The 21717-nt window shown below is 41.8% G+C and overlaps 1 protein-coding gene across 1 annotated transcript in view; it reads right to left on the bottom strand.

The window, feature by feature from the left end:
* The window catches only part of pappa2 (pappalysin 2), a gene marked incomplete at both ends in the record, with an annotated part of 71623 nt that overhangs the window by 46186 nt on the left and 3720 nt on the right, over positions 1–21717 (bottom strand). The window contains 8 exons of the mRNA XM_079173655.1: positions 4488–4618; positions 5940–6132; positions 6614–6767; positions 7763–7902; positions 11173–11321; positions 19421–20019; positions 20150–20377; positions 21035–21267. Of these exons, the coding sequence (XP_079029781.1) occupies positions 4488–4618; positions 5940–6132; positions 6614–6767; positions 7763–7902; positions 11173–11321; positions 19421–20019; positions 20150–20377; positions 21035–21267 (1827 nt within the window). The remainder of the gene's footprint in view (positions 1–4487; positions 4619–5939; positions 6133–6613; positions 6768–7762; positions 7903–11172; positions 11322–19420; positions 20020–20149; positions 20378–21034; positions 21268–21717) is intronic.

Raw genomic sequence — 21717 nt, forward strand, 5'->3', positions numbered from 1 at the left:
ACAGTGGCAAATAACAACAAGCAAAAAGCTCAAGCAGAAGCGGGCTCTGGTTTGGCAGCCATTTACCTCGACCGGTTGGGTCGGTATCGGCTCTCTTTCCATTCAGCTTCTTACTACTAACGCGGGGATCCTACATTAATACACAATCTTTAGCCAAAGTTAGGACGATTTTGGTCGTTTCAGTTGAGACTTTTCAGTATTCTGATTTTCTCAGTGCTCTTTTTACTGGTTTGAAGTATCAGTGATGTCATGTACTTCTGTGCACCAAAATGTAGCAATATTTGAATATGACGACAGCTGTGGTATGGTTTCCTTATGTTGACGGGGAGATGGCTCCTCCTATCAGATGTGATCAAACACACCAACACAGTCCTGATGAAGCAGATAAGTGGACTTTTAGGCTTAATAAATAACTCCTGTGTAAAGATGTTTTTTCTTTTTGTTTGTCTTGCCCCACTTCTATTTTGTAGCGACCGACTTAACAAAGATCTCAGTATTACTTTTAACAGTTACCAGCAAACCCGCTCTCATTATTAACAAGAGAGTGCAGAATTTTTCAGTTGAGTGCGAAAGAAAGTCCTGCTCTCTGACCTAAAACATGGCAAGCATTCAAAACGCAATAGTAACACCATTTCACCCGGCAAAATGAGTTGATAATTGTTGCTGTGTTAGTGATTAGCACAATGGAATCACATTACAGTAGTTTTATTATCAGCTGTGTCCCTGAAAGCCAAATAAAAATCCTGATGGTAATGAGGTGTTACACATTTCACACCGTCTGAAGCACAGTGGATTGCCATATGAACGCCAGTTAAATTATGTCGATATCGGCCTAAATTGGCATAAAAAATGAACCAGAAGTGTAAACTGTTGCCATTAGCTGCTTACATTTTCCAGCAACTGAAGTGCTAGACATATTAATAAAGATCAGCCATTCCTGCCACATGTGCTAGAGCAGGGGTGGCCAACCAGTCAGAGACCAAGAGCCACATTTTTTACTGTGTTACCGCAAAGAGCCACATCATACACATGGGCACACATGAACATCACCCTATCCCTTCCTCACACACACACATACCTTTGCTCAGCCAGATTTATTGTAAATGTCACACACCAATATGATAATGACAGAAATTGACTCCTAAGACCACAGGCCAGTCATTTTCAACAATGAACATTGTGTACACTGTCTCACACAGACAAACTCTCAGTTCAACCAAGTCCACAAACAAAAATATAATAATTTACAATAGTGTTTTTCTTTTACTATGCATGTTACTTAGTGGGACTTCTGGCATTCATTGCCTTGAACAATCCTCTTCAAATCTGGCTTGTATTCCGTTGTTGCCACTGGAAGCAATTCTTTCACATGGGTGTCAGTCAGAACAGATCGATGCTTTGATTTCACGTGTTTCAGGGTAGAAAACACAGACTCGCAGACGTATGTTGACCCAAACATTGACAGTATCTTAAGCGCAGCCCGTTTGACATTGGGGTATTTTTTCATTGGCACACTTTTCCAGAACTCAATGGTCCCGTCCCTTAAAGCAGGTTTGAGTTGGTCCTCCTCACAAAGATCGATCATCTCCAACTCAGCCGCATCCTCATCTGTGACTAGCGGGGCTTTCAAACAGTCCGTCTCGGCGTTAAATGGGTCGACGAGGAACGTAATCTGTGGCCGCACATGCGCGTTTGACGAAAATACCGTATTTAACTCAAGCGAAGCGAACACGAACATTAAAAAAACACAAATACAAACTTCGATATGAACATAAGAGCCGCATGAAACCGGGCAAAGAGCCGCATGCGGCTCGGGAGCCGCGGGTTGGCCACCCCTGTGCTAGAGTCTGGTAAGATCATCCTACGCATTGCTCAATGTGCTTGTTTGTGCATTGCTAACCTTGTAAATTCAAGTAACATCACTTTTTTGGATGCAGTTAAGGATGTACCAAATGTGTTTATTTTGATCTCAAAGCTTTTATTGAGGTTTTTGAATGAAGCTTTGAATGTCAGTTCTCATATTTTATGACATTATCACCCTAAAATATATTTGGTCCAGAAAGTGTTGAACAGAGTAGATGCATTTACTGTTAGTGATGAAATGTATCTGGCTTTAATGGCATGACAAAATTATGGACACATTTTGTAATTTCATATAAAATCTAAAATTATTAAATATAAGATTGCATTTTATCTCTGCTGCCTGTTAATTAGTCCAGTCCTCACAATATTATAGCATTAGCTCTGGAGAAACAAGCCTTAGGCTATGGCAGCAGCTTTATGTCTCACATAGTAGAATAAAACCGGCCTCGAGCTGTGTGGCAATATTTAACAGTCAATGTCAATCCAATGCTTTCCATCCTGCATTAGTCCAGAGTTCAGACTTGACTGAGAGACTAAAAATCATTGCCTTCTTTTAAAATGATTTGCGGTTGTAATGAGGGCATATATTGTCTGGACTGGGCAGCATTCAAATGTTGATTTGTAATTTGCTGATCAACGTTATGAATGAAGCCCTAGCTTCAGTCAACGAGCCAAATGTCCATGGAAACCAGGCAACCAATGGGATGATGATGTTGCTCTGTGTCTGAGAGACGAGTATATATACAACTGTTCGCTAACATGTTTGCTATAACGACTTTAGAAGATCATAATATATTAAAGTGTTTTTTTCTTGTTCCACTGCCCCCATGTGGCCAAAAAATGTATATGAATGCTTTAAGATTTCCAATGATGGTCAAGTATATAGATATATGGATTGTTTGCATCCATAAATCATTATTGATAAATGTAAGTGTTGTATTTCAATACTTTCAGGACAAAAGTGAATAGTGAATAGTCCCAGGCTTTTTTTTTACATTCTTGTACATCTACAAAAATATGTGGTTTGTGACATTTCATTTTTTCAATGTTCGTTCTTACTCTTTACTTCTTACTCTACCAATATTATTATTTTTGCTGCGGCCACAACTCATTTCCTCCTCACGTAGTATACATTTCCATCTTCATCCATCAGTCGGCTTAGAAATGTGATATTAGATTTTCATCCGTACAGGTCTGGACTTCTCTACGTCCCCTCTCTCTACTCACATCTGCAGTACAAATTGCAGTACAGTGAACACTTACTTTAAACTTTCTCATTTTGAATTATGAACCACTTTAATGCTGAAAGCAAATAGAATCCTTTTCAGCCGGATCTCAGGCTCCTGAAACAGGCCAAGAGGTTTTCCCCCTCAGTCTCAAAACAAGAACCAGTCAACGTTCTGGCACAGGCAACATTTTCAGGAAATGTAAAAGGACAGTGTTTTGCTATCAAACTTGTATTTTGCGTTGCAGGCCCTGATATCCGCATTGAATTTCCCTGCTGAGGGAGATATTGCCCGTCTCCGTTGGCTGACAAAGTGACCCTGTGCATCGTCGTCTTCAGAAGTGGGAGCGAGTGAAAAGGAGCCGGGGAAGCCAGCAGACTGGCTGTCTCCTCAGCTGTGTGCATACCACTGTTTGAGTAAGACTGTAATTGACTCTTTATCATCATTATGGTCCCGCAGCGATGAAGAGGGAGCCCTAATCCTCCCTGTTCCTCCTCGCCGCTTGTTTTCAAAGCGTAAATTCCAGCCGAGGATTTCCACATACTTGGGTAGAGTTACGCGGAGGAGAAGTAGAGTGTTATTGGGCTCGCAAGATCTTTCTTTCTGTCTATCTCTTTGCTTTCTTGTTTGCTTCCTTGAGTTCCTTTTTATTTTTTTTCCTTCTTGTTTCTTTTCCTCCGATACTCTACATCTCATGCCAAAGGAACCTGGGCTTCTGCAGAAATTCTGATTGGAAAAACAAGAACCATGTGCTAAGATGACGCGTAATGTTTCACAGTACAGTGTTACAAGATTCACTTTTGCGGGGCGGCTTTTATGTTTATGACTGAGGTTCAATGTTTGAACAGCACCCAAACATTACCCGAGTAGACGGCTCGCCTTATAATCCTTGCTCTCGCTTTGGCTAAAACAAGACAGACAGAAAGAAGTCTGTAGCTGAGGGCAATTATCATTTAATGATTTTCTGCTTTTTCCTCGTCCAGGAGCCATTAGCCTCGCACGCACCTGAAGTTTACAAGGAAGAGAAGTGTGTGTGTGTGTGTGTGTGTGTGTGTTGTGTGTGTGTGTGTAAACCAGAGACACAAGTAGAACTCAAGGACACAAACCTGAAGACCGCCACATACCTCACTGTCAATCATTATTGACAGAGAAGAGTGTATCAGACTCAGTACGCTGAGGATTTTTAGGATGAAAGAGGAGTGATCAACAATTGCCTCTACTGGTTTTCATTTCAACTTGGCCATTATTTATTTAAATGAATTCCAACAGTAGAAAAATAATCTATTTTGATCAAATAATGTGTAAAAAACAAGGGGTGCATTAAGAAAGGTTGTTGCAACAGTGAAAATGCTCCTGTCCAGATCACTCTTTGGACACACATAGTGATTTTTGACTGACCAACTGCCTCCTCGGGTGTCCAGTAGCCTGACGTGTCACAGATGCGAGGTGAGGTGGCCTCGGAGGCGTACTGGTGGAAAACGCCGTCCGTCTCACAGTCTCCACAGTTACCAGACACATGGAAGGAGGAGCTGGGACATAAGGGAACAGGGTTGCTGATTAGGAAACTTCTTTCACAAATATGTCTCTCTTAAGACCAGCCCTACAATAATGTAGGACCAACTTCAGAAATCTGAAGACACACAGGTAAAGTAGAGGGGATGACTTGTAGAGCATTCAGTACCTGAATACGTTCCAGTGGGCCAACAAGGCCAACGTCATTTCAAATGCAGCCGTCTTTTGGCATGATTTGGAGCTATAACCATGTGGAGAATCCCCTCATCTGTTGCACACAGGCCAGTTGTTTATTGCTCATGTAGTCAACACATAAAGTGAGAGTATGACGTGACCACATTCTAAGTGTTTTTGTTCAGGTGGTCATCGTGCACTGGTAAATACGAAACATGAACCAATCAAAAAGATACTGGGAGGTAGAAGCAGGCATTAACTCCCCTGATTGTTCTCATTACATGTTCATTAGCTGTTACACTGTTGGTTACGTGTCCGTCATGTTTTATGATACAATTCATATTGCAAACTTGGTTCCCTTCCCCAAGACGATCTAAGGTGTACCATTTTGTAATCCATCTAGGGGCAACGTTCTGGTGACAAACTTTGAACTTGTTAACGAGGAGCCACTGAATGCACCTTTGTCTCAGCAGGATCAGGTCCATGCTGGCTTGTGTCGTTCAGAAAAGAGTGCATATGTTGGGACTTAGCTGGCACGTAAGTTGTCATTCAATTGTCTACTTGCATGTAAAGAGGCAACACATTGCTGGCATTGTTGTCACTCATGGCAAGTGCAATCCTTTGCTCATTATGCGTTGTATGAGTCGAATAGTAACATATCTACCTATAAAGCAAGGAATGTCTGTTTGTCCCTCACATAGCTCCAGAACTGTCCATCTAATCTATTTCACACTTGGTGGGTGTATTGCTGGGGACCCAAGGACGTACAATGTCAAAGTTGGACACACAACACTTTCAATTTTAAATAAACTTTTAATAAACAAGGAAACAGCGCTCTGTGCAGCAGCGGGGGCGGGGCTTCAAGGCTCTGCAAACTGAGTCAAGCATGTCAACAACACTGCAAGCAGCAATAAGGGGAACCAAGCAAATGGCCCTCTGGTTCCCAAGCCAAGACCCCCACAGACAGAGCTACTGCCACCCACCCAACAACAGGGCCTCTATCACTAAAGCACTCATAGGACCAGGTGGACATATTTTCCAAAGATCTTTTGGGCTCTGATGAGTTTCAAAAATGAAAACACATTTGAACAATATAGTGCAGATAACAGACATAACTACATTTGGAGAGTCAAACATTTAAATGAAGAACCCATGCAATCGTACCTCTGATAAAGTGGTCCCCTTATAGGTGGCAGCCAATAGATTGCGACAGAATCCAGACTCTGGTCCATCACTATAGGGGCCAGAGGGATGGGGGCAGGTTGCTGCTCCGTCAGCCAGTTCTGGTAGACCAAGTCAAGATAACAGTGCATCCGGGCCACTTGGTTGGGTGTGAAATGGTTGGTGCAGTTGTCATCTGACGGGGTGCAATGCAAAGAAAAGGTCCAGGTAATCATCACGGATCATCTAAAAATATCTTAAATTAGCCAGCTGAGTCTTAATAAAACACATTTTAAAAAGTAATGCAAGTTGTTTGCAAGTATATGTCGTAGTTGTACTTGCTTGTGTGGCTGTGTGTTACAAATGTCAAGAGGTACATTACTTTCCATAAGAGCCTCATGTCTTTTCACCTGATATGAGGACATGTCATAACATGTCCCCAACAAATGATATGGATTCAAGACCAAGTTGCAATCAAGAACCATGTGTTTTGTATTCCTGAATTCTGTTTTGCACAAAAAAGCAACGTTTGTGATTTTGCAGTAGGATGTTACATAGAGTCTACTTTATGTCCTCGCTCTTCTGTACAGTGTACGGTCTACCCTGTTCTGTGGGTCAATGATTCTTTTCGACATCTCTGACAGTACACCTACTGTTAATTATATTATCCACTGTACCTGTGTAACTCATGTAATTGCTATAAGGTGTGTCATGGTACATGGTGAGTCCACAGGTATCGTTGACGGCTCCAGGGTCGTGGCAGGCTTTGGATTTGGGTGTTGGTGCGGTGTCAGCACACAGATCTCCTGTCTCCATAGATGGGGTGGTCTCCTGCAAGTGTATATGACAGAACTAAATGATCACAGAAGAGTGAAAAGATCAATGTATATACTTTACAGACAGAAAGAAGTTCATATAAAGAACGTTACAAGTGTAGACGCTTTCCCACACAAAGTAGCATTTTTGATAAAACAATATACTGTATGATACCGAACAATAAACATTTGAAACAAAAAGTGAGTACAGTACAGCTTTGCAAAGGGAAGACCTTTGTCACATTAAACGAGCCCATTGGTTGTTTGTACAAGCCGTGTGTTATGACCCATATTAACAGTTGTTTGGCGGCGACCTCTAGTGGTTGTACTAATTACGACGGGACCAAAGGAGGAAGTCAGGTGACATGGTTTAAAGAGCGACGAAGCAGGGATGCGGTTGGTGTGGACAGATGGGTCAAACAAACATATGACTTTCACCTAGGAGATCGCTGTCGCCGGCTTGTTTTTTTGCAGCCAGAAGTGAGCCGAGAGGGTGGAGCTAAGTACAACCAAACGCTGAATAAGACATTTTTACATGACCAAAATGTGACAATTAACTTTTTTGAGGTGAAAACACTTTGTGAAAGGGTGGAAGTTCTGAGACGAAAAACGAGGACAACACCCTGACCGCAAAATGCCATGGTAGAGACCTGTCAATCACAAGGTAGCCCCACCCTAAAGCATACTCAGCTTTATGGTCTATTTGACTCTAAAAGGACCATCATTTACTAAATGAACATCATGCTGTATTGAAGAAGTCTTAAATGAAGTGAGAAGTAGAGTCATTTTCTAATAGACCATTATACAATCCCTCTATGCTAACCCTTTTTACAACCGGAGGAGTCGCCCCCTGATGGACATTAAAAAGAATGCAGGTTTAAGGCACTTCCACATAGGCTTCACTTTTCAGAACCAGAGGTTGCCACCTGGTCGGAACAAACAACCACATATGGTTATATGTGTTGGAGGACTTGTAAGTATTATCAAGAGGAGACGATTGAACAGTCTTACCTGACATGGGTCATCACAGGAGTCCCGCTCGCTCACCCCCTTGAAGACATGGTACAGTCCAAGGATGTGGCCCATCTCATGGATCATGGTATTGTGGTGGCCCAGGGTGCCAAAGTAGGACGGGTTAAGCACCATCCCACCTGAGGACAAAAGATCAAATTCATATGGGTCATAATATTATTACTATCTAAATGTTTTTGTCTTTTGATAAGACTATTTTTAATATTTCAAGTGACGGAAAAGTGAGATTTATTTTTTTGCGCCATTGCAAGGTACAAATCTAAAATAGCTTTCTCTTTCAAAACTGTGACACCTCATTCCATCACTCTGACGTGATTTCCAAAAGTAACCTCAAAAAGGTTTAGTGCTTTACGGCAGGACACGCCCAACAAAACTAATGTGGTATTGCTGTTAAGTCCAGATTCTAACCACCAGCTGTCTGGCAATTGAGCTCCAGTTTGACTCTCTGCCACAGAATTTCCAAAAGAGCAACAAACCTCCATTGTAAAAACAGTAAGCACTGTGACATTTAAAACCAATTAGAAAAGCAGTAAAACTTAAGTACTTTAAACCAAAAACAGGAAACTGGATACTGTTACATGGCTGCGGGTGGACATGCTCTGAATCTAGAGGAATGCTCTGCAGAAACCTTGTATTCGTCATTTTGCCTCATTTTCCTAATAGTTGACACCTAGCACCATTGTCTAACTAGTAAAGAAGAAGTTCCATGGCCTCGGAACCAACCTATGCCACTGAAAATGCAATAAGCTATACTACTAGATGATGAGGAGGAAAAAAACTAAAGCACAAAATCACTGATAAACAATGGAGTGAGCACAAAATCACTGATAAACAATGGAGAAAGCCGATATAACTAGATAATTACTAGACTATATGAGTATGTTTAAGATGCAGCAGAATGTTTGAAGTGTTAGAAATGTATTGTGATTAGCGTATAAGGAGGAGAGCCACTGTTAACGCAGTGTAAAAGGTTGGAAGGCTGGATTCAGGCAGACAGATCACAACGAGAAAACAGAAGGAAAATCAGGCCTCCGGTCTAATCATCAACTGTTCATAGAACTTGGAAAAAGCACTCTTTAACGAGCAGACAGGAAGACTGAATGGAAGAACACAGTGGAAACATAGCTTCTTTTTGTTTCCATAAGCACATGAAGTTAATTTTCTAATGGCCCTGCTCTGAAGTACATGTTTAAACCTGTGTACTAATATCCTCCAAGTTCTCCAGCAATATTCCTTTGTGCTTGGATCCTGCTGCCCCTTGCTCACGCCTCGGAGCTTGTGTATTTAGTTTGTTGATGTGTCCAGTAGTTAACAGGATATCTCAAAATATGTTTCCAGATCTCTATTCAGTTTGGTAGAAAGTCAGAAATTGTTCTTTTAGGTGTGGATCTGGACGCAGGATTTCTTAAAAAATGTTTTCTTGACAGAACAACATAAAGCATACATACAAATAGAAATGTTCTTTAATGAAAGACTAAATCAAAATACAAATCATCAAGTATTCCAAAGAAATCCGTTTTAAAATCAGCTGTGGTTTTGGGGCCATTCTTACGAGAACAGCCTTTGAGTGGAGGTACGGAGTATGCTGATAATTACAGAATCAAGAACAGACATGACAGTTATTGGTTTTCTAATTAGAAACAGCGTATTCCGTGGCGAAGACATTGAACAATGAAGACATTAAATGCGAAGACACTAAACAACAGGGCCTCCGGAGACGTCTTGTCATCTACTGACTTGTTTAAACGGGGACAGATGCTGAGCGACTGAAGCAAAGGAGAGAACTCAGTACAACAGTTTAATTCTACTCTGACAATATGAACGGGAGCATTAAGCATTCCTATATAAATTGATATCCATCTCCAGCTCATACATCCACAGAACAACAACATATTAGATTATGTAATTACAGTTATTATCCCAAAATGGAATTAAAGCTTTTTCGAAAAAGCAGCTGGGCACAATAAAACCAGGGAAAGTCTTATTTCGTTATTTGACACCCTGTGTTCACAGGGAGCTATTTCTCAGCTCCTTCGTGAGCAAAAACATCGGTTTATTCAACTTTAAACAAAAATGGTTTGGCAAAGAAAGAAAGAAAAACAACTCTTCTTTCTATCAGTTTTTTTTAAATCAATGGGTTACAACTTAATCATGTGCTAAAAGCTGGTTTAAATATATTTCATTTTGTTTAATAGCGCTGTTGTTGTGCTGCGTAATCATTTTGGCCTAATTTCATTCTAATTTTAGACATAAAATTGCTAATTTGATGTGTGTAATGTGGTTATAAAACGCCACCTGTGTTTTGCTTATAAGACTACAGCTAACAATGACTTTCATTGAATCAACCGATTACGTTTTTGATTGCTCAATTATCAATTTATTCTTTTACATTTTAAATAACAACTTCCCAGCAGAAGTTACCAGAGCTCAAAGTGACATTCAAAAATAAAACAGCTTATTTAATCTGACCGTCAAAAAATGGATAAATATAAGATTCCTAATTATATAAACTAAGGAAAAGCAGAAAATCCTCTGAAAAATGTACTTAAATGATAAATAAATAATGAATTGTCAATCGTAAAATCATTGGACTAGTCATTTCATCTGTATTTTGTGTAGGATATAGAAAACAAGACGAAGCTTTCATTGTTTATTTAAGTTAAACATACTGAACTGGACGTGATTAGGAACCCATCTGACAGACTGACTCTGAGAGATTCACGAGGTGCTGGAAATGCTTCGAGTAGCAGTATTCCACACATTTCGTTTGTTACAGGGCTCTGTAAATGATGAATGCTTCCACTGGAGGTACATCTAGCCCACGTGTGTCCTACTGTTGATTCCACTCACTACTTTGTACTAGCACAATAATAATAATGAATAAAGAACAGCTAGGCATTGGTGGCAACAATGGTACACTGGTCAAGTTAAGTCCATTTTATTTATAAAGCCCAATATCACATTAAAAACTGTACAGCACATAACATCCTCTGTCCTTTGGATGAGGAAAAACCTGACCCCCAAAAAAGCTTTTAAGGAGCCCGCACTGCTGTTTGGTTGTTTGGTTGTTGTTGGGTTGATTAGCCGTTTCCAGTGGAAAGAGGCCTAATGATTGGAACAGGAAAGGGGCAAGGTGCCGGGAAAATCCCTGCCAGCTCTACTTATTCTACTCGTTAGCATATCGCCAAAGCAGACAGCAAAGGATGGAGGGCGAGGGAAGAGATTAAGGGATGAATCAAAAAAAGTAAAAAAAGAGAATATTGACAAATCCGGTAAAGGAGCAAAAAAGAAAGAGGAAGAGAGATAATGGTATAAAGAGAATACAATGGAAATAAAGACAATATGACAGTTATATATAATTCACAATAGTTTGAGGTAGTTTAACTTACCTTGGTGGGTAAGAGCCTCTTTCGCCCATGGCCACGTTGCAGCTCCTGCCAGCTCTTCTCGTACAGAGTTGCTGGCAAAGAAAACATTGAGCGTGTCGCTGCCGCTCAGGTGCAGCTCCTCCTTCAGCTCTTTCACACTCATATAGGCCCTGCAGCAATTAAACATAGAAAAAGAGAAAACAGGAACATTTTAGATAAGAAATATCATACTTTTCCATATTAGTTAAGTTCTAGTATGCAATGCACAGGTGTAGACTTTACAGACGATGTATGCCTTTAATCATTGAGAACAGAGAAATATAGTTTGTGCTCAACAACAACTTAGTGTTGTGAGAGTGAATTTAAGAACGTATTCTGTTTAGCAGACGACAGTTTGCTTTAACCCATCGACATCTCTCTCTGACCCTGTATGTAGCTTACATTATTAGCTGTAAAGTTTTACACCCTTTACCGTTAGGCCTTGGCGGGTCAGAGAATTTGCAGTGGGGGGTCTTGTTGCTTGATAAAGAAGCTGTCAGTAGGAGTATGGGTGTATCTGTGTAGTATGCACTTCATTGTATCTGCTTTATGTACAGGCCGAGGTAATAATATATATCGACAGTGCCAAGTCGTCCAGTGGTGCATCAGTACAGCGTTGGGTCAAATCAGTTCATACTTACAAACAGATGTTTAATGTATAAATCATGCATCGTTTTATTAGTGAAGTGTTTTTCAAAGATTATAACGTAATGGATTATTGTTTCATGTTATGTTTCTACAGCAGGAGGTTTGATCAAGTTCAGCTGTGAGGCTAACTTTGTTCACATTACTAAGCCGTACTTGAATCTTTACCTCAGTTACTTCAAGTGTATTTGGATGATTTGTTTTACGTCGATTTCTGAAGAAATAAGTTCATGCTTTTGGTCGAACTCAGCCGTAGGGCCGAATTTATAAATATCACTTAACCATGCTAAAATCTTTAAAGATTAGGAAGTACTTTCTTTTTTTTTTTCTCCATCAGAAATGTCATTTTTATAATTGCTCTTTAAAAAAAGACGTCAGCTTTGGCTCAGCACTGCTTGCGTTGTTCCAAGCTTGTGACCGTAAATACTCAGCTTTCTGCTGGGAAAAATCTTGATTCATAAAAAAGCAGTAATCCGTAGTCTCCCATACACTACTTTCAAAAGTGAAGCGCTTCGCCTCTAAATTGATCCAAAGGTGTTGTTCAGCAGCCAAGAGATCTGCATGTGTGTAATCCCCCCCAACGCGATCCCTCCCAAAGTGCACGTGTTGTGCAGTAAATAAGAGTGTTTTCTGTGCTGCATATTTTTTAAAGGCCGGCCCCGCAAGTTAGCATCGCACAGGTTCCCGCTGCGAAGAGCCACTTGGATTTTTCTCGACTGGATTTTGGACAATCGCAGAAAATAAACTCTGGCAAGTTTGTGACACTTACATGTTTAGTTCAGCAAGATGATCTTTTGCAAAAGAACACCGCTTCATGATTCTTGAAGTGGTGTTTGGCCGCAGACATCCAGACGAGTTAGCAAGCTTCAAATTAAATTAAAACAGTTACCAGTGACCGTTTAAACTAGTGACTTTCCGTCGAATGCATCCGTGGTCGCTCGTCGTAACTTGCGTAAGCGGTTGGCATCGATAATAAACACAGATGGGTTTGTATTTTGAAATTGATTGAAGGCTTTTACGAGGACGCCTAGTGTTCTGTTCCGAGAGTCTTCAGTTAACGCTGGCGACTTGTTACACAACGGCTATGGCTCCCTGCTCTTAAACGTGTTGACTACCACGGGACTGATTATAGACTTATGGTGAAGCCTGACCGGAGTGGCTTCTGAAGTGGTAGGAGGCTGACACAAGACTTTGTTCCGATAACAAAAGGTGTTTTAGCTACAAAAGTGCCCTGCTACACGTGTAACCAAACGGTTAACTTAGCGTAACCGAATAAACTCAACTCATCATAAAGTATCATAAAGTATCATAATCACATGCACACAGCTACACACTGATCTTCCTTCCTCCCCTGTTCAGTCAAAGTCATCTCCTTATATAGTGCCTCCGATCAGCAGGATTTAGTTCCTACCATGAGTGCTGGTGACACCAATTACTGACTCCAATAGTTAACAGACAAAAGCTCTACCTTACAGCACCCCTTTAGGTAGCCAACAATTTGGTATGGTTTACAATTTGCTATACACTCACAACAATGTAAAACAGATCACAACTAACCTACAAATCTACCTGTACATACTCTACTCCCCCCCATACTTGGTCTGACCCAATGACATCACAGATGACATCATCCAGTGTATAAATAGAGGAAATGGTTGGGTCCCTCCCCCTTTAGCCTCTGGAACACATGGTGGGTATGGTAAACAATTGACAAGCATGGTTAGATTTATAGATTAATGTAATACGGGGACAAATGGTGTGTTCTCACCCACTTTGTCACAAGACTCAAAACTACACACAATGTAGTTGTAGGCATCTGGTGCTTTGTTAGGGTCACGTTGTCGATCTTTGGTGGTTAACAGCCTTGCTTAACCTGACAAGCTATTGTACTCCACCACGCTTCTGTTGCCAAACTATGTGAGCACACTTTCATGCGTCGTCGTTGTTTACAAACTGTGAAAGAGTCTATAGTACAGTAGCTAAGGGAGGTGGGGCTTAACAAAGGGACAGTTGTTACGGCCTTACAAGCTTTGATCAACAACCTCATTCAGATGTGGAGATGCATTTACTGCTCTGGGAAACATCGCTCTTATGTTTTTATCAGTGGATAAAACATGTCCACAATAAAACTCGAGATTCACGTATATGTAAAACGCCTTGTTCCTTCAGGGGAGTTGCCTGGAGCTCTTAGCACTCAAGTGCACCGTCCAGGATTTGCAGACCAAAAAACGTTAGCAAATCTTGAACATGTGTCTCAGCTTAAATCAACATGATGTCCCCTGCCACCCAATAATTCCCCCTCCACCTTTGCCTCTCTATTTCTTTCTCTCTGTCCATCTTTCCCCTCCAGACTTTTCTTTATTGTACTGCCAGAATCTGCAATGTACCTGGCCATCGCTCTAGGACTGGCTCTCAACAACAAATTTGTTTCATGACAGCAGCTGGCTTGAAAAAAAAAACTCTGGCTCTGTACCAGCGATCAGCAGCTGCACACATATAGGGTCCCACAATCTGAATAACTGTCAGAGCACAGAGAGAAGAATTTAAAAAGCCGTATCAGTACATCAAAAACCCAGATCCCAAAATATAAAAAATGTTTCAGTGCTCCACAAACCCCATCTTCTGCTGAGACAGTTGGGACAAACTCATGCATGCATGCGGGCGTGTCAAAGTCCCCGCTCGTCATATTTTGCGGTTTGGGTAAAAGCCATCACTGTAATGATGCTGGCAGCAGCCTTTTTACCGTTAAAACGGTCGAGGTTAACATTGTAACACGTTATTGGCAACAAAACCACTTCAGGTGGAGATACACCAATTCCGTTAACGTATGTGAAGTTGACAGATCTTATGCGTGACCGACCTGACCTGGCAAGTTGACTGATGATTCGCTGCATCCGAGTTTACATAATCATGACTCAAACTCAACTATATGCAAATGAAGCGAGGCTACTGCATTGCCCATTTCGCTCCTCAAATGTTTTCAGAAACATATTTAAATGTAGCTGTAAAATGACAAAGTTCGTCACCCCTGTTTTGTGTTACCCCGTCTTCACGTGTGCTGGATGGATTCACTCCACTGTTAGTCAGGGTTAGACAAAACCTCATGGTTTGGCTTGAAATAACGTAACGGACCAAAGAACGTCACGTGACATAAGGTCGTCAGTAAAAATCACTCTTTTTGGTGTCACACAGGACACGAACGCCGGTCCCCTGAGTCAAAATCCTCCCACCCTGCCCTAATAACGACACGCATGTGTTTGTATTGGAGTTACTTGAAAGCCCGGTGCGTCTCATACAGGCGCTAAAGGGTGTCTTGTGCGGCGGTATCATGACGGGCGGGCCACTGCCCAAGCGTCGTATTTGGAGCCAGAAGAGCGAGACCAGGCATGCGTAGAAGCACACACTGTGACTTTTGCTTTCAAAATTTGAAATAAAAGGGAGAGGCCTTATTTAAGGATGTCTCTCATGCAGAAACGTTCACAAAACCAGATCTAGAGCCATGCTCACATCAACATCTACACATTACATTGATCTCTCCAATTCCCTGTCATGCATCAAACTCAAACAGACTCCAGTTATTACCCAAAGGTAAGTATGGAGGAAGTATTTTCATTTGTTCTTGTTGGAATATCCTTTTGCAATAACCATCAAATTGAATGGAGAATAAATCACTGAGCATTTCATATAATTGATGGCCAAAGGACCAGACCACAACAACAGAGCAAAGTGCTGTCTGCTGTCCAGCTCGTTTCATTAGAGTCCATCTCCTCTCTGCAGGGTGCAGAGCTCCGGCTGAGCACAGGGAACATCTGACCATAACAACTAACCAATCTTTGTTTTTTCCAGTCTGTCTCGCTGTCTATCCCACCGAGCTCATGACAAGACAACATAAATTACCGTTTACTCGTGACACACTTCGAACTTCCTGCATATGGCCAAGCAATGAGACCACACACATGCAGGTCAGCTCTTTTTTCTTTTTACTTTTACCCATCTTTAACCTGTCTTCCAGGGAGAGTCAGCCAAGCAGTGTGTTCTTTTCTAGCAACAGCCGGTTTCACATTCACACAGCTGCTGGGCACAGGTCACGGTCATCTTGTGTTTTGGGTAAGGAAAGCGCAGAAGCTATAAAGTCCAGCTTACTTCAAGTGTTTATGATGTTGTTTTTCCGATCAAAAGCATGCTTCGCTAACCTGTCGGCCGCTGCTACTACGTAAATCAAACAGTGGAATCAACCGGAACGCATTCTTGCCTGTGCATTCTGCTTCCTTTCTTCTTTTCCTCCAACCGGCTCAGTGTCACTGCAGTGCAGGAAGTACATGCAGATGAAAGGCGAAACTCTACATTGTTTTGGAAATGCAAACAAAGTTTTGGCCCACTGATATCCAAACGCATCTCTCTCTATATATATTGTTCTGTTCACTAGCATCCACAAATGTGTTTTTATATAACTGGCGTGACTATCTCGTTGTCCCAAAGTCTCATTAGTCATCAAACATTTTAGATCTTTTACAGAAGAGAAAAGACGGTGACTTGATGGGGATTCTGAAATTGTTTGTCATAACCACATATAAATGAACAATTAGCTCTGAGACACAGGATTCAAAGTGTGAAAATGTATTTTTCATTTCAATGGGACTCTAATGGGACTCTAATGGAAAAACCCAACAGTTGGCCATCAGCTCCAGTTTCCGACAAAAATACCAATAAGCCTGTGTTGGTATGTGATCATTTATACATTTCACATTTTCCTCCTCACCATCTGCGAGTGGTAAAGCGTGTCTGTCCTCTATTCATAGTCCAGCAGCTATAAACCATCACGGTCAGTCATTTCTGAAAGAATGTGATGATGTGAACAGTTTGTTTATCTGAAGAAAAGCTTGTCTCTGATCCATGGAAGCTTTCTGCCTCTCATAACCTTTTGGGTTGAAACTAATAGAATCAGAAATTTAGGTCTTGGATTAAACGCCAAAGTAATAATTTGGGCTTTTGAGTCATGTTGAATCCTGTTGTATTTGCTACCTAAACTATGAAAATATGGATTTTATTTTACACCAATTGTATAACAGAACACCAAGTCAACTTAATGTTCTACATTATTATACAGAAGAAGCCACATGTATGTAAGAGTTGCATAAATATGTAGTGCAGTTTATGGTTTAATGAAGTGCACTACAGCACCACTACACTACTACATAAGCAATATGAAGATGGAAAGTTGAACTTTGCTTTAGTGACAAGGTTTTGGATTTTCGATTATGACGAGGTGTAATAACACATGTTGTAAACTGTGAGGGAGGTCAAGTAGAAAAAGTAGAAAAAGGAAAACATAACAATTCTACCAGTTTAGAAAAAAACATGAATACATCCTTGTGTTAAGCTGTCACTCTGTGTCAACTCCAGACATCAAGCGCTAAATGGTTTAAAAATAAATAGCTCCAGTTCCCATGTTCTGTTTCTCAGTGGCCCAGTGTAAAGCGTGTGGTTAAAATTTGGATCGAGGACGGGGTCATTAAGAGCCTGGACCGTTGACTTCACGGTGAGACTTCATGCAAGCTATTTGGAGCTCTGCATGAGCCTGTCTGTCAGACCGAACGGAAGGCAGCGGGGCTGCCGTGCGCTTTGGCCTCTTCACCCAGCATCCCCATTTCACAGAGCTTGCTCTAAAACTACTGGGGGAAAGCGAGAGCACTAATTTGGCAATGCATCCCTGCTGAAGCACAATGAGACGTTCACCTCATGGGGAGAACTGGTCTTATTAGTGGCCATTTATGCCCAGAGACCTCTCGCCTCTGGAAAAACATGTTGTCCTCACTGGCTGATATCAATCCCCCTGGTGCTTCCACAGCTGTATCTTTCCATCAATTCCGCCTGTCTTAATATACTTAGATTGATATACAGTGTATCAATGGACTGATTGCTATACTGTTAATTCAATAAAATGTTTGCGACCAGCGACAACCTCCTCCTGAAAACGATTCAATTAAAATGCTCTCCATTCGACTCAACCTCCGTTCCTTTTTTGGTTTTCCATTAACAAAAGTTATGGATGGTAACAGGTACTTTTTGGGGTTTTCCATTAACAAATGTTATGGATGGTAACAGGTACTTTTTTGGTTTTCTATTAGCAAAAGATGGTACCAGGTAGTGTCTTTGGTTTTCCATTAGCAAAAGTTAAGGATGGAACCAGGTACTTTTTTTGGTTTTCCATGAGCAAAAGTTATGGATGGTAACAGGTACTTCTTTTGTTTTTTCCATTAACAACAGTTGTGGATGTACCAGGTACTTTTTTGTTTTTTCATTAACAAATGTTATGGATGGTAACAGGTACTTTTTTGATTTTCTATTAGCAAAAGATGGTACCGGGTACTGTCTTTGGTTTTCCATTAGCAAAAGTTATGGATGGTAGCAGGTACTTTTTTGGTTTTTCATTAACAAAAGTTATGGATGGTACCAGGTACTTTCTTTGGTTTTCCATTAACAAAGGTTTTGGATAGTACCAAGTACTTTTGGGGTTTTTCCATTACAAAAGTTATGGATGGTACCAGGTACTTTTTTTGGTTTTCCATTTACAAAAGTTATGGATGGTACCAGGTACTTTTTTCTGTTTTCCATTTACAAAAGTTATGGATGGTAACAGGTACTTTTTTTGGTTTTCCATTAGCAAACGTTATGGATGGTACCAGGTACTTTTTTCTGTTTTCCATGAGCAAAAGTTATGGATGGTAACAGGTACTTTTTTTGGTTTTCCATGAGCAAAAGTTATAGAATGTACCAGCTTCTTTTTTTGTAGCACCTTGGTCGAGGTTCCAAGCGAGCTGAGCCGATACTAGAAGGTGGAGTTAAACACTGCAGATCACTGATTGGTCAAGTCGCAACACGGGACATCCTGCACAAAAAACGCCATTTTAAATACCCAAGCTATGGTCAATAGTGCTTTGAGCCCACATGGAAGGGATACTATCTGCAGCGGGAAACAAAATTGAGAACATTTCCTGCTACCAAGAGTGAATCAAGTCAAGCTGGACCACGCAGTGTAAATGCAGCATAATATCCCGAGTCTCTGTTTTGTCAACTAATGTGTATCTTTCTTGGTCACAGACAATTCCACCTGACGTTAGAATAATAACTAGCAATTCAATTACCATAAATTATAAAATAGATGCTTCTATACCTCAAGGACAAATTTCCCTTGCTCTCTGATATCTACAAATTCAACTTTTATCTCCATCAATTCAGTAAAACAGAAATTCCACAGCGTTAAGAGTACAACAACATTGTAATGTCACACCAACCACTCTGCTGCTGAGTTTCTCTACTAACACAAATATTGTTTGAATTCACTGGGGTTTTTTTCAGCCGCTTCTATTTTGCAGTTTTTTGGGGATTGCAGAAAAGCTAGGTACTGTTACGGAAACACTTCCTGTACAAATGTGTCGCAATACAAGTCTGTGAGTAATCCCTTCCTTTCCTAATCAGTTTCTAATTTGAAAAATCTGCAGGAAGTTAACCACAGCACTTGGAAATAATTAGTGAATAAAACTAGTATCTGTGTTGCGACAGGACTTTTGTCTCTTAACCTCACCTGTCAGGGGACTCGGGATCGAAGCAGGTCTTGAAGACGTCGGTGATCTCCGGGTCACAGCAGTCTCCATCATCATAGTCATAGTGTATGCTGTTGCACTCCATGTTACAAACTCCATCCTGCCTCTTCCAGTTGTAGCAGGGCCCCAGTCTTAAGCAGTCCCCGCCGTCGTGGCCTGTCCTTGGGTGGTCGCACTCGGGGTCACATTGGCGGTTCCCGATCTTCCCAATTCGACAGTTACTGAGGATGAACCGCTGTCTGAAGCTGGAGTTTCTGGCAGTGTGCACGCTCAGATCCAGGGTGATGTTGTAAGGCCAAAAGGCCTCGGTTAGAGCCTGGTGCTGGAGCTGGATCTGGTTTTCGGACACGGTGGGGTTCCCACCATCGTCATCGGAGAGGTTGACGACCCGGTAGCGAACTCGCTTGGTGGCACGGAGCTGGCAGTTGTTGTTGTAGCCAAAGATTATGTCGGTGTTGTCGCAGGGTGTCAGGCCGCAGGGTGGCGGCAGGAACGAGGAGACAAGTTCTTGTTCGGGGACGGGAGTGGTGATGATGGTCGGATGGAGGCCAACTTTGTATGGAGTCCATAGCTCTTCCACCTCAAAGTTAGAAGCAACATTTTAATTCATTTTAATACTACAGCAACCACTTTCCATATATAATGATTAAACAAGTAACGCTGATAATAATATGACATAAAAAAAGTAAAAATTAAATATAGTCAGTTACCTTAGTGAAGTCGGCCCACATCGCCAAGAGTGGCTCGCTTTTGTCGTTTAGAAGTGGCCGCTTCAGCAGCTCCTCGTGAGAGCGGGCGTAGCCCCACAAGACCACACCCCCTATATGGCCCCTGAAGCTGTGCCCCTGATCCGATTGGTTACTGCCGAGGAAGAGGGTTCTGCACGTCTTCATGAAGGGACTGTAGAGATTCCCTGCCTGGAGACTGCTCTCTCCCACCTGAGGGGTGAAGGTGGAGGAGAGACGACAGCCGAGGAGATTATGTTGTGAATTTATTGGACTTTTTCAAAAAGAGAACATTTAGTCTACCAGGGTTTGACAGCTGCTGTTGTGGCGATGTCACTTGGGGAGCTCTCCATCTGGTTGTCAACAAAATTAAAAGCACCCTACATATTCACTCAATATTCATAAACAGGTGTCCTATCCTCTGTCAGAAGACAAAAAAAACAACTGCTTGTATGTGAATATTATGATGCAATGCTGATGGGATTGTTCAACCACCAGATTTGTTACCCAAAATTATTTCTAAGTCTAGCATGGCCCAATGAGAAACTAGTATTGTCCCTCAGTCTGACCTCACTCTGACTTTGACCTCATGTGCTGGATGATGTCGAAATGTGCAGTATCGACGCAAGCTCAGTAGCTGTTGTGATTTCATCCGTGGCACTTTTAGGGCTAAGAGTGAAAGACCTTGAAAATAGATGATCATGTGATGTGGGTGAAAGACCCGTAGAAAGCTAGTGAGTGGATCTTGAGTTTGGATTGCTTTGTCAAAATACCACCATTGTATTTCAGTCATCAGCGAGTTGACAGTGACGAAGGTGGATGACCGAACTCAACCAAACTGTGAACCACAGCTCAACCAAAAGCACACACCTTAGCACCGTCGACGTACAGGCTCATGTTGTGGCCGTTATAAGTGGCCATCAGGTGGGTCCAGGCGTTGGCTCGGTACCGCTGGTGGCTGTAGACGGTGGTGGATTTCACAGCTCGGTCTGTGCGGAGCGTGAAGTAGAAGCGCGCATCTTTGGCGCCGGCGGGCTCCACGGTCCGGATGCCTACCGACCAGCCCTTCTCACTCAGTGAATGGGAACAGTTGTCAAATACACCTATGGCAAAGGGGTAATGGAGAAAAGAACAATATTTTTAATTAATAAAAAACAACAAAACCTGCCAACGTTATCTTGCAGAGTCAGAAGACGGCAAAAAAGTATCCATTTCCCTCAGGAAAACATGGGGCAACACAGAAAGAGAGGCACAAAGAGGCCAACACACAGATACGGAGCCTGGAGAATAGACAGAGACGGAGGGAGAGAACCCAGAGGGGAAGGAGGTATTTCACTCAGCCATGGCATGGCCCTGATGTTTCCATCTGACACACACAGATACACATCTGCTCCCCAGATGTGTAACACTGGGACAGCGAGGGGTCAGGGAACCCCTTCACCCTCCCAAACGCATGTGTGTGTGTGTTTACACACAGTGTGTGTGAGTGTGTGAAGTGCAGAGAAATAATCCCTCAGGAGGTGAGCCCGTTTCCATGGTTAAAGAAAGCAGCG

Source organism: Pholis gunnellus (assembly GCF_910591455.1).
Source record: "Pholis gunnellus genome assembly, chromosome: 14".
Classification (NCBI taxonomy): domain Eukaryota; kingdom Metazoa; phylum Chordata; class Actinopteri; order Perciformes; family Pholidae; genus Pholis; species Pholis gunnellus.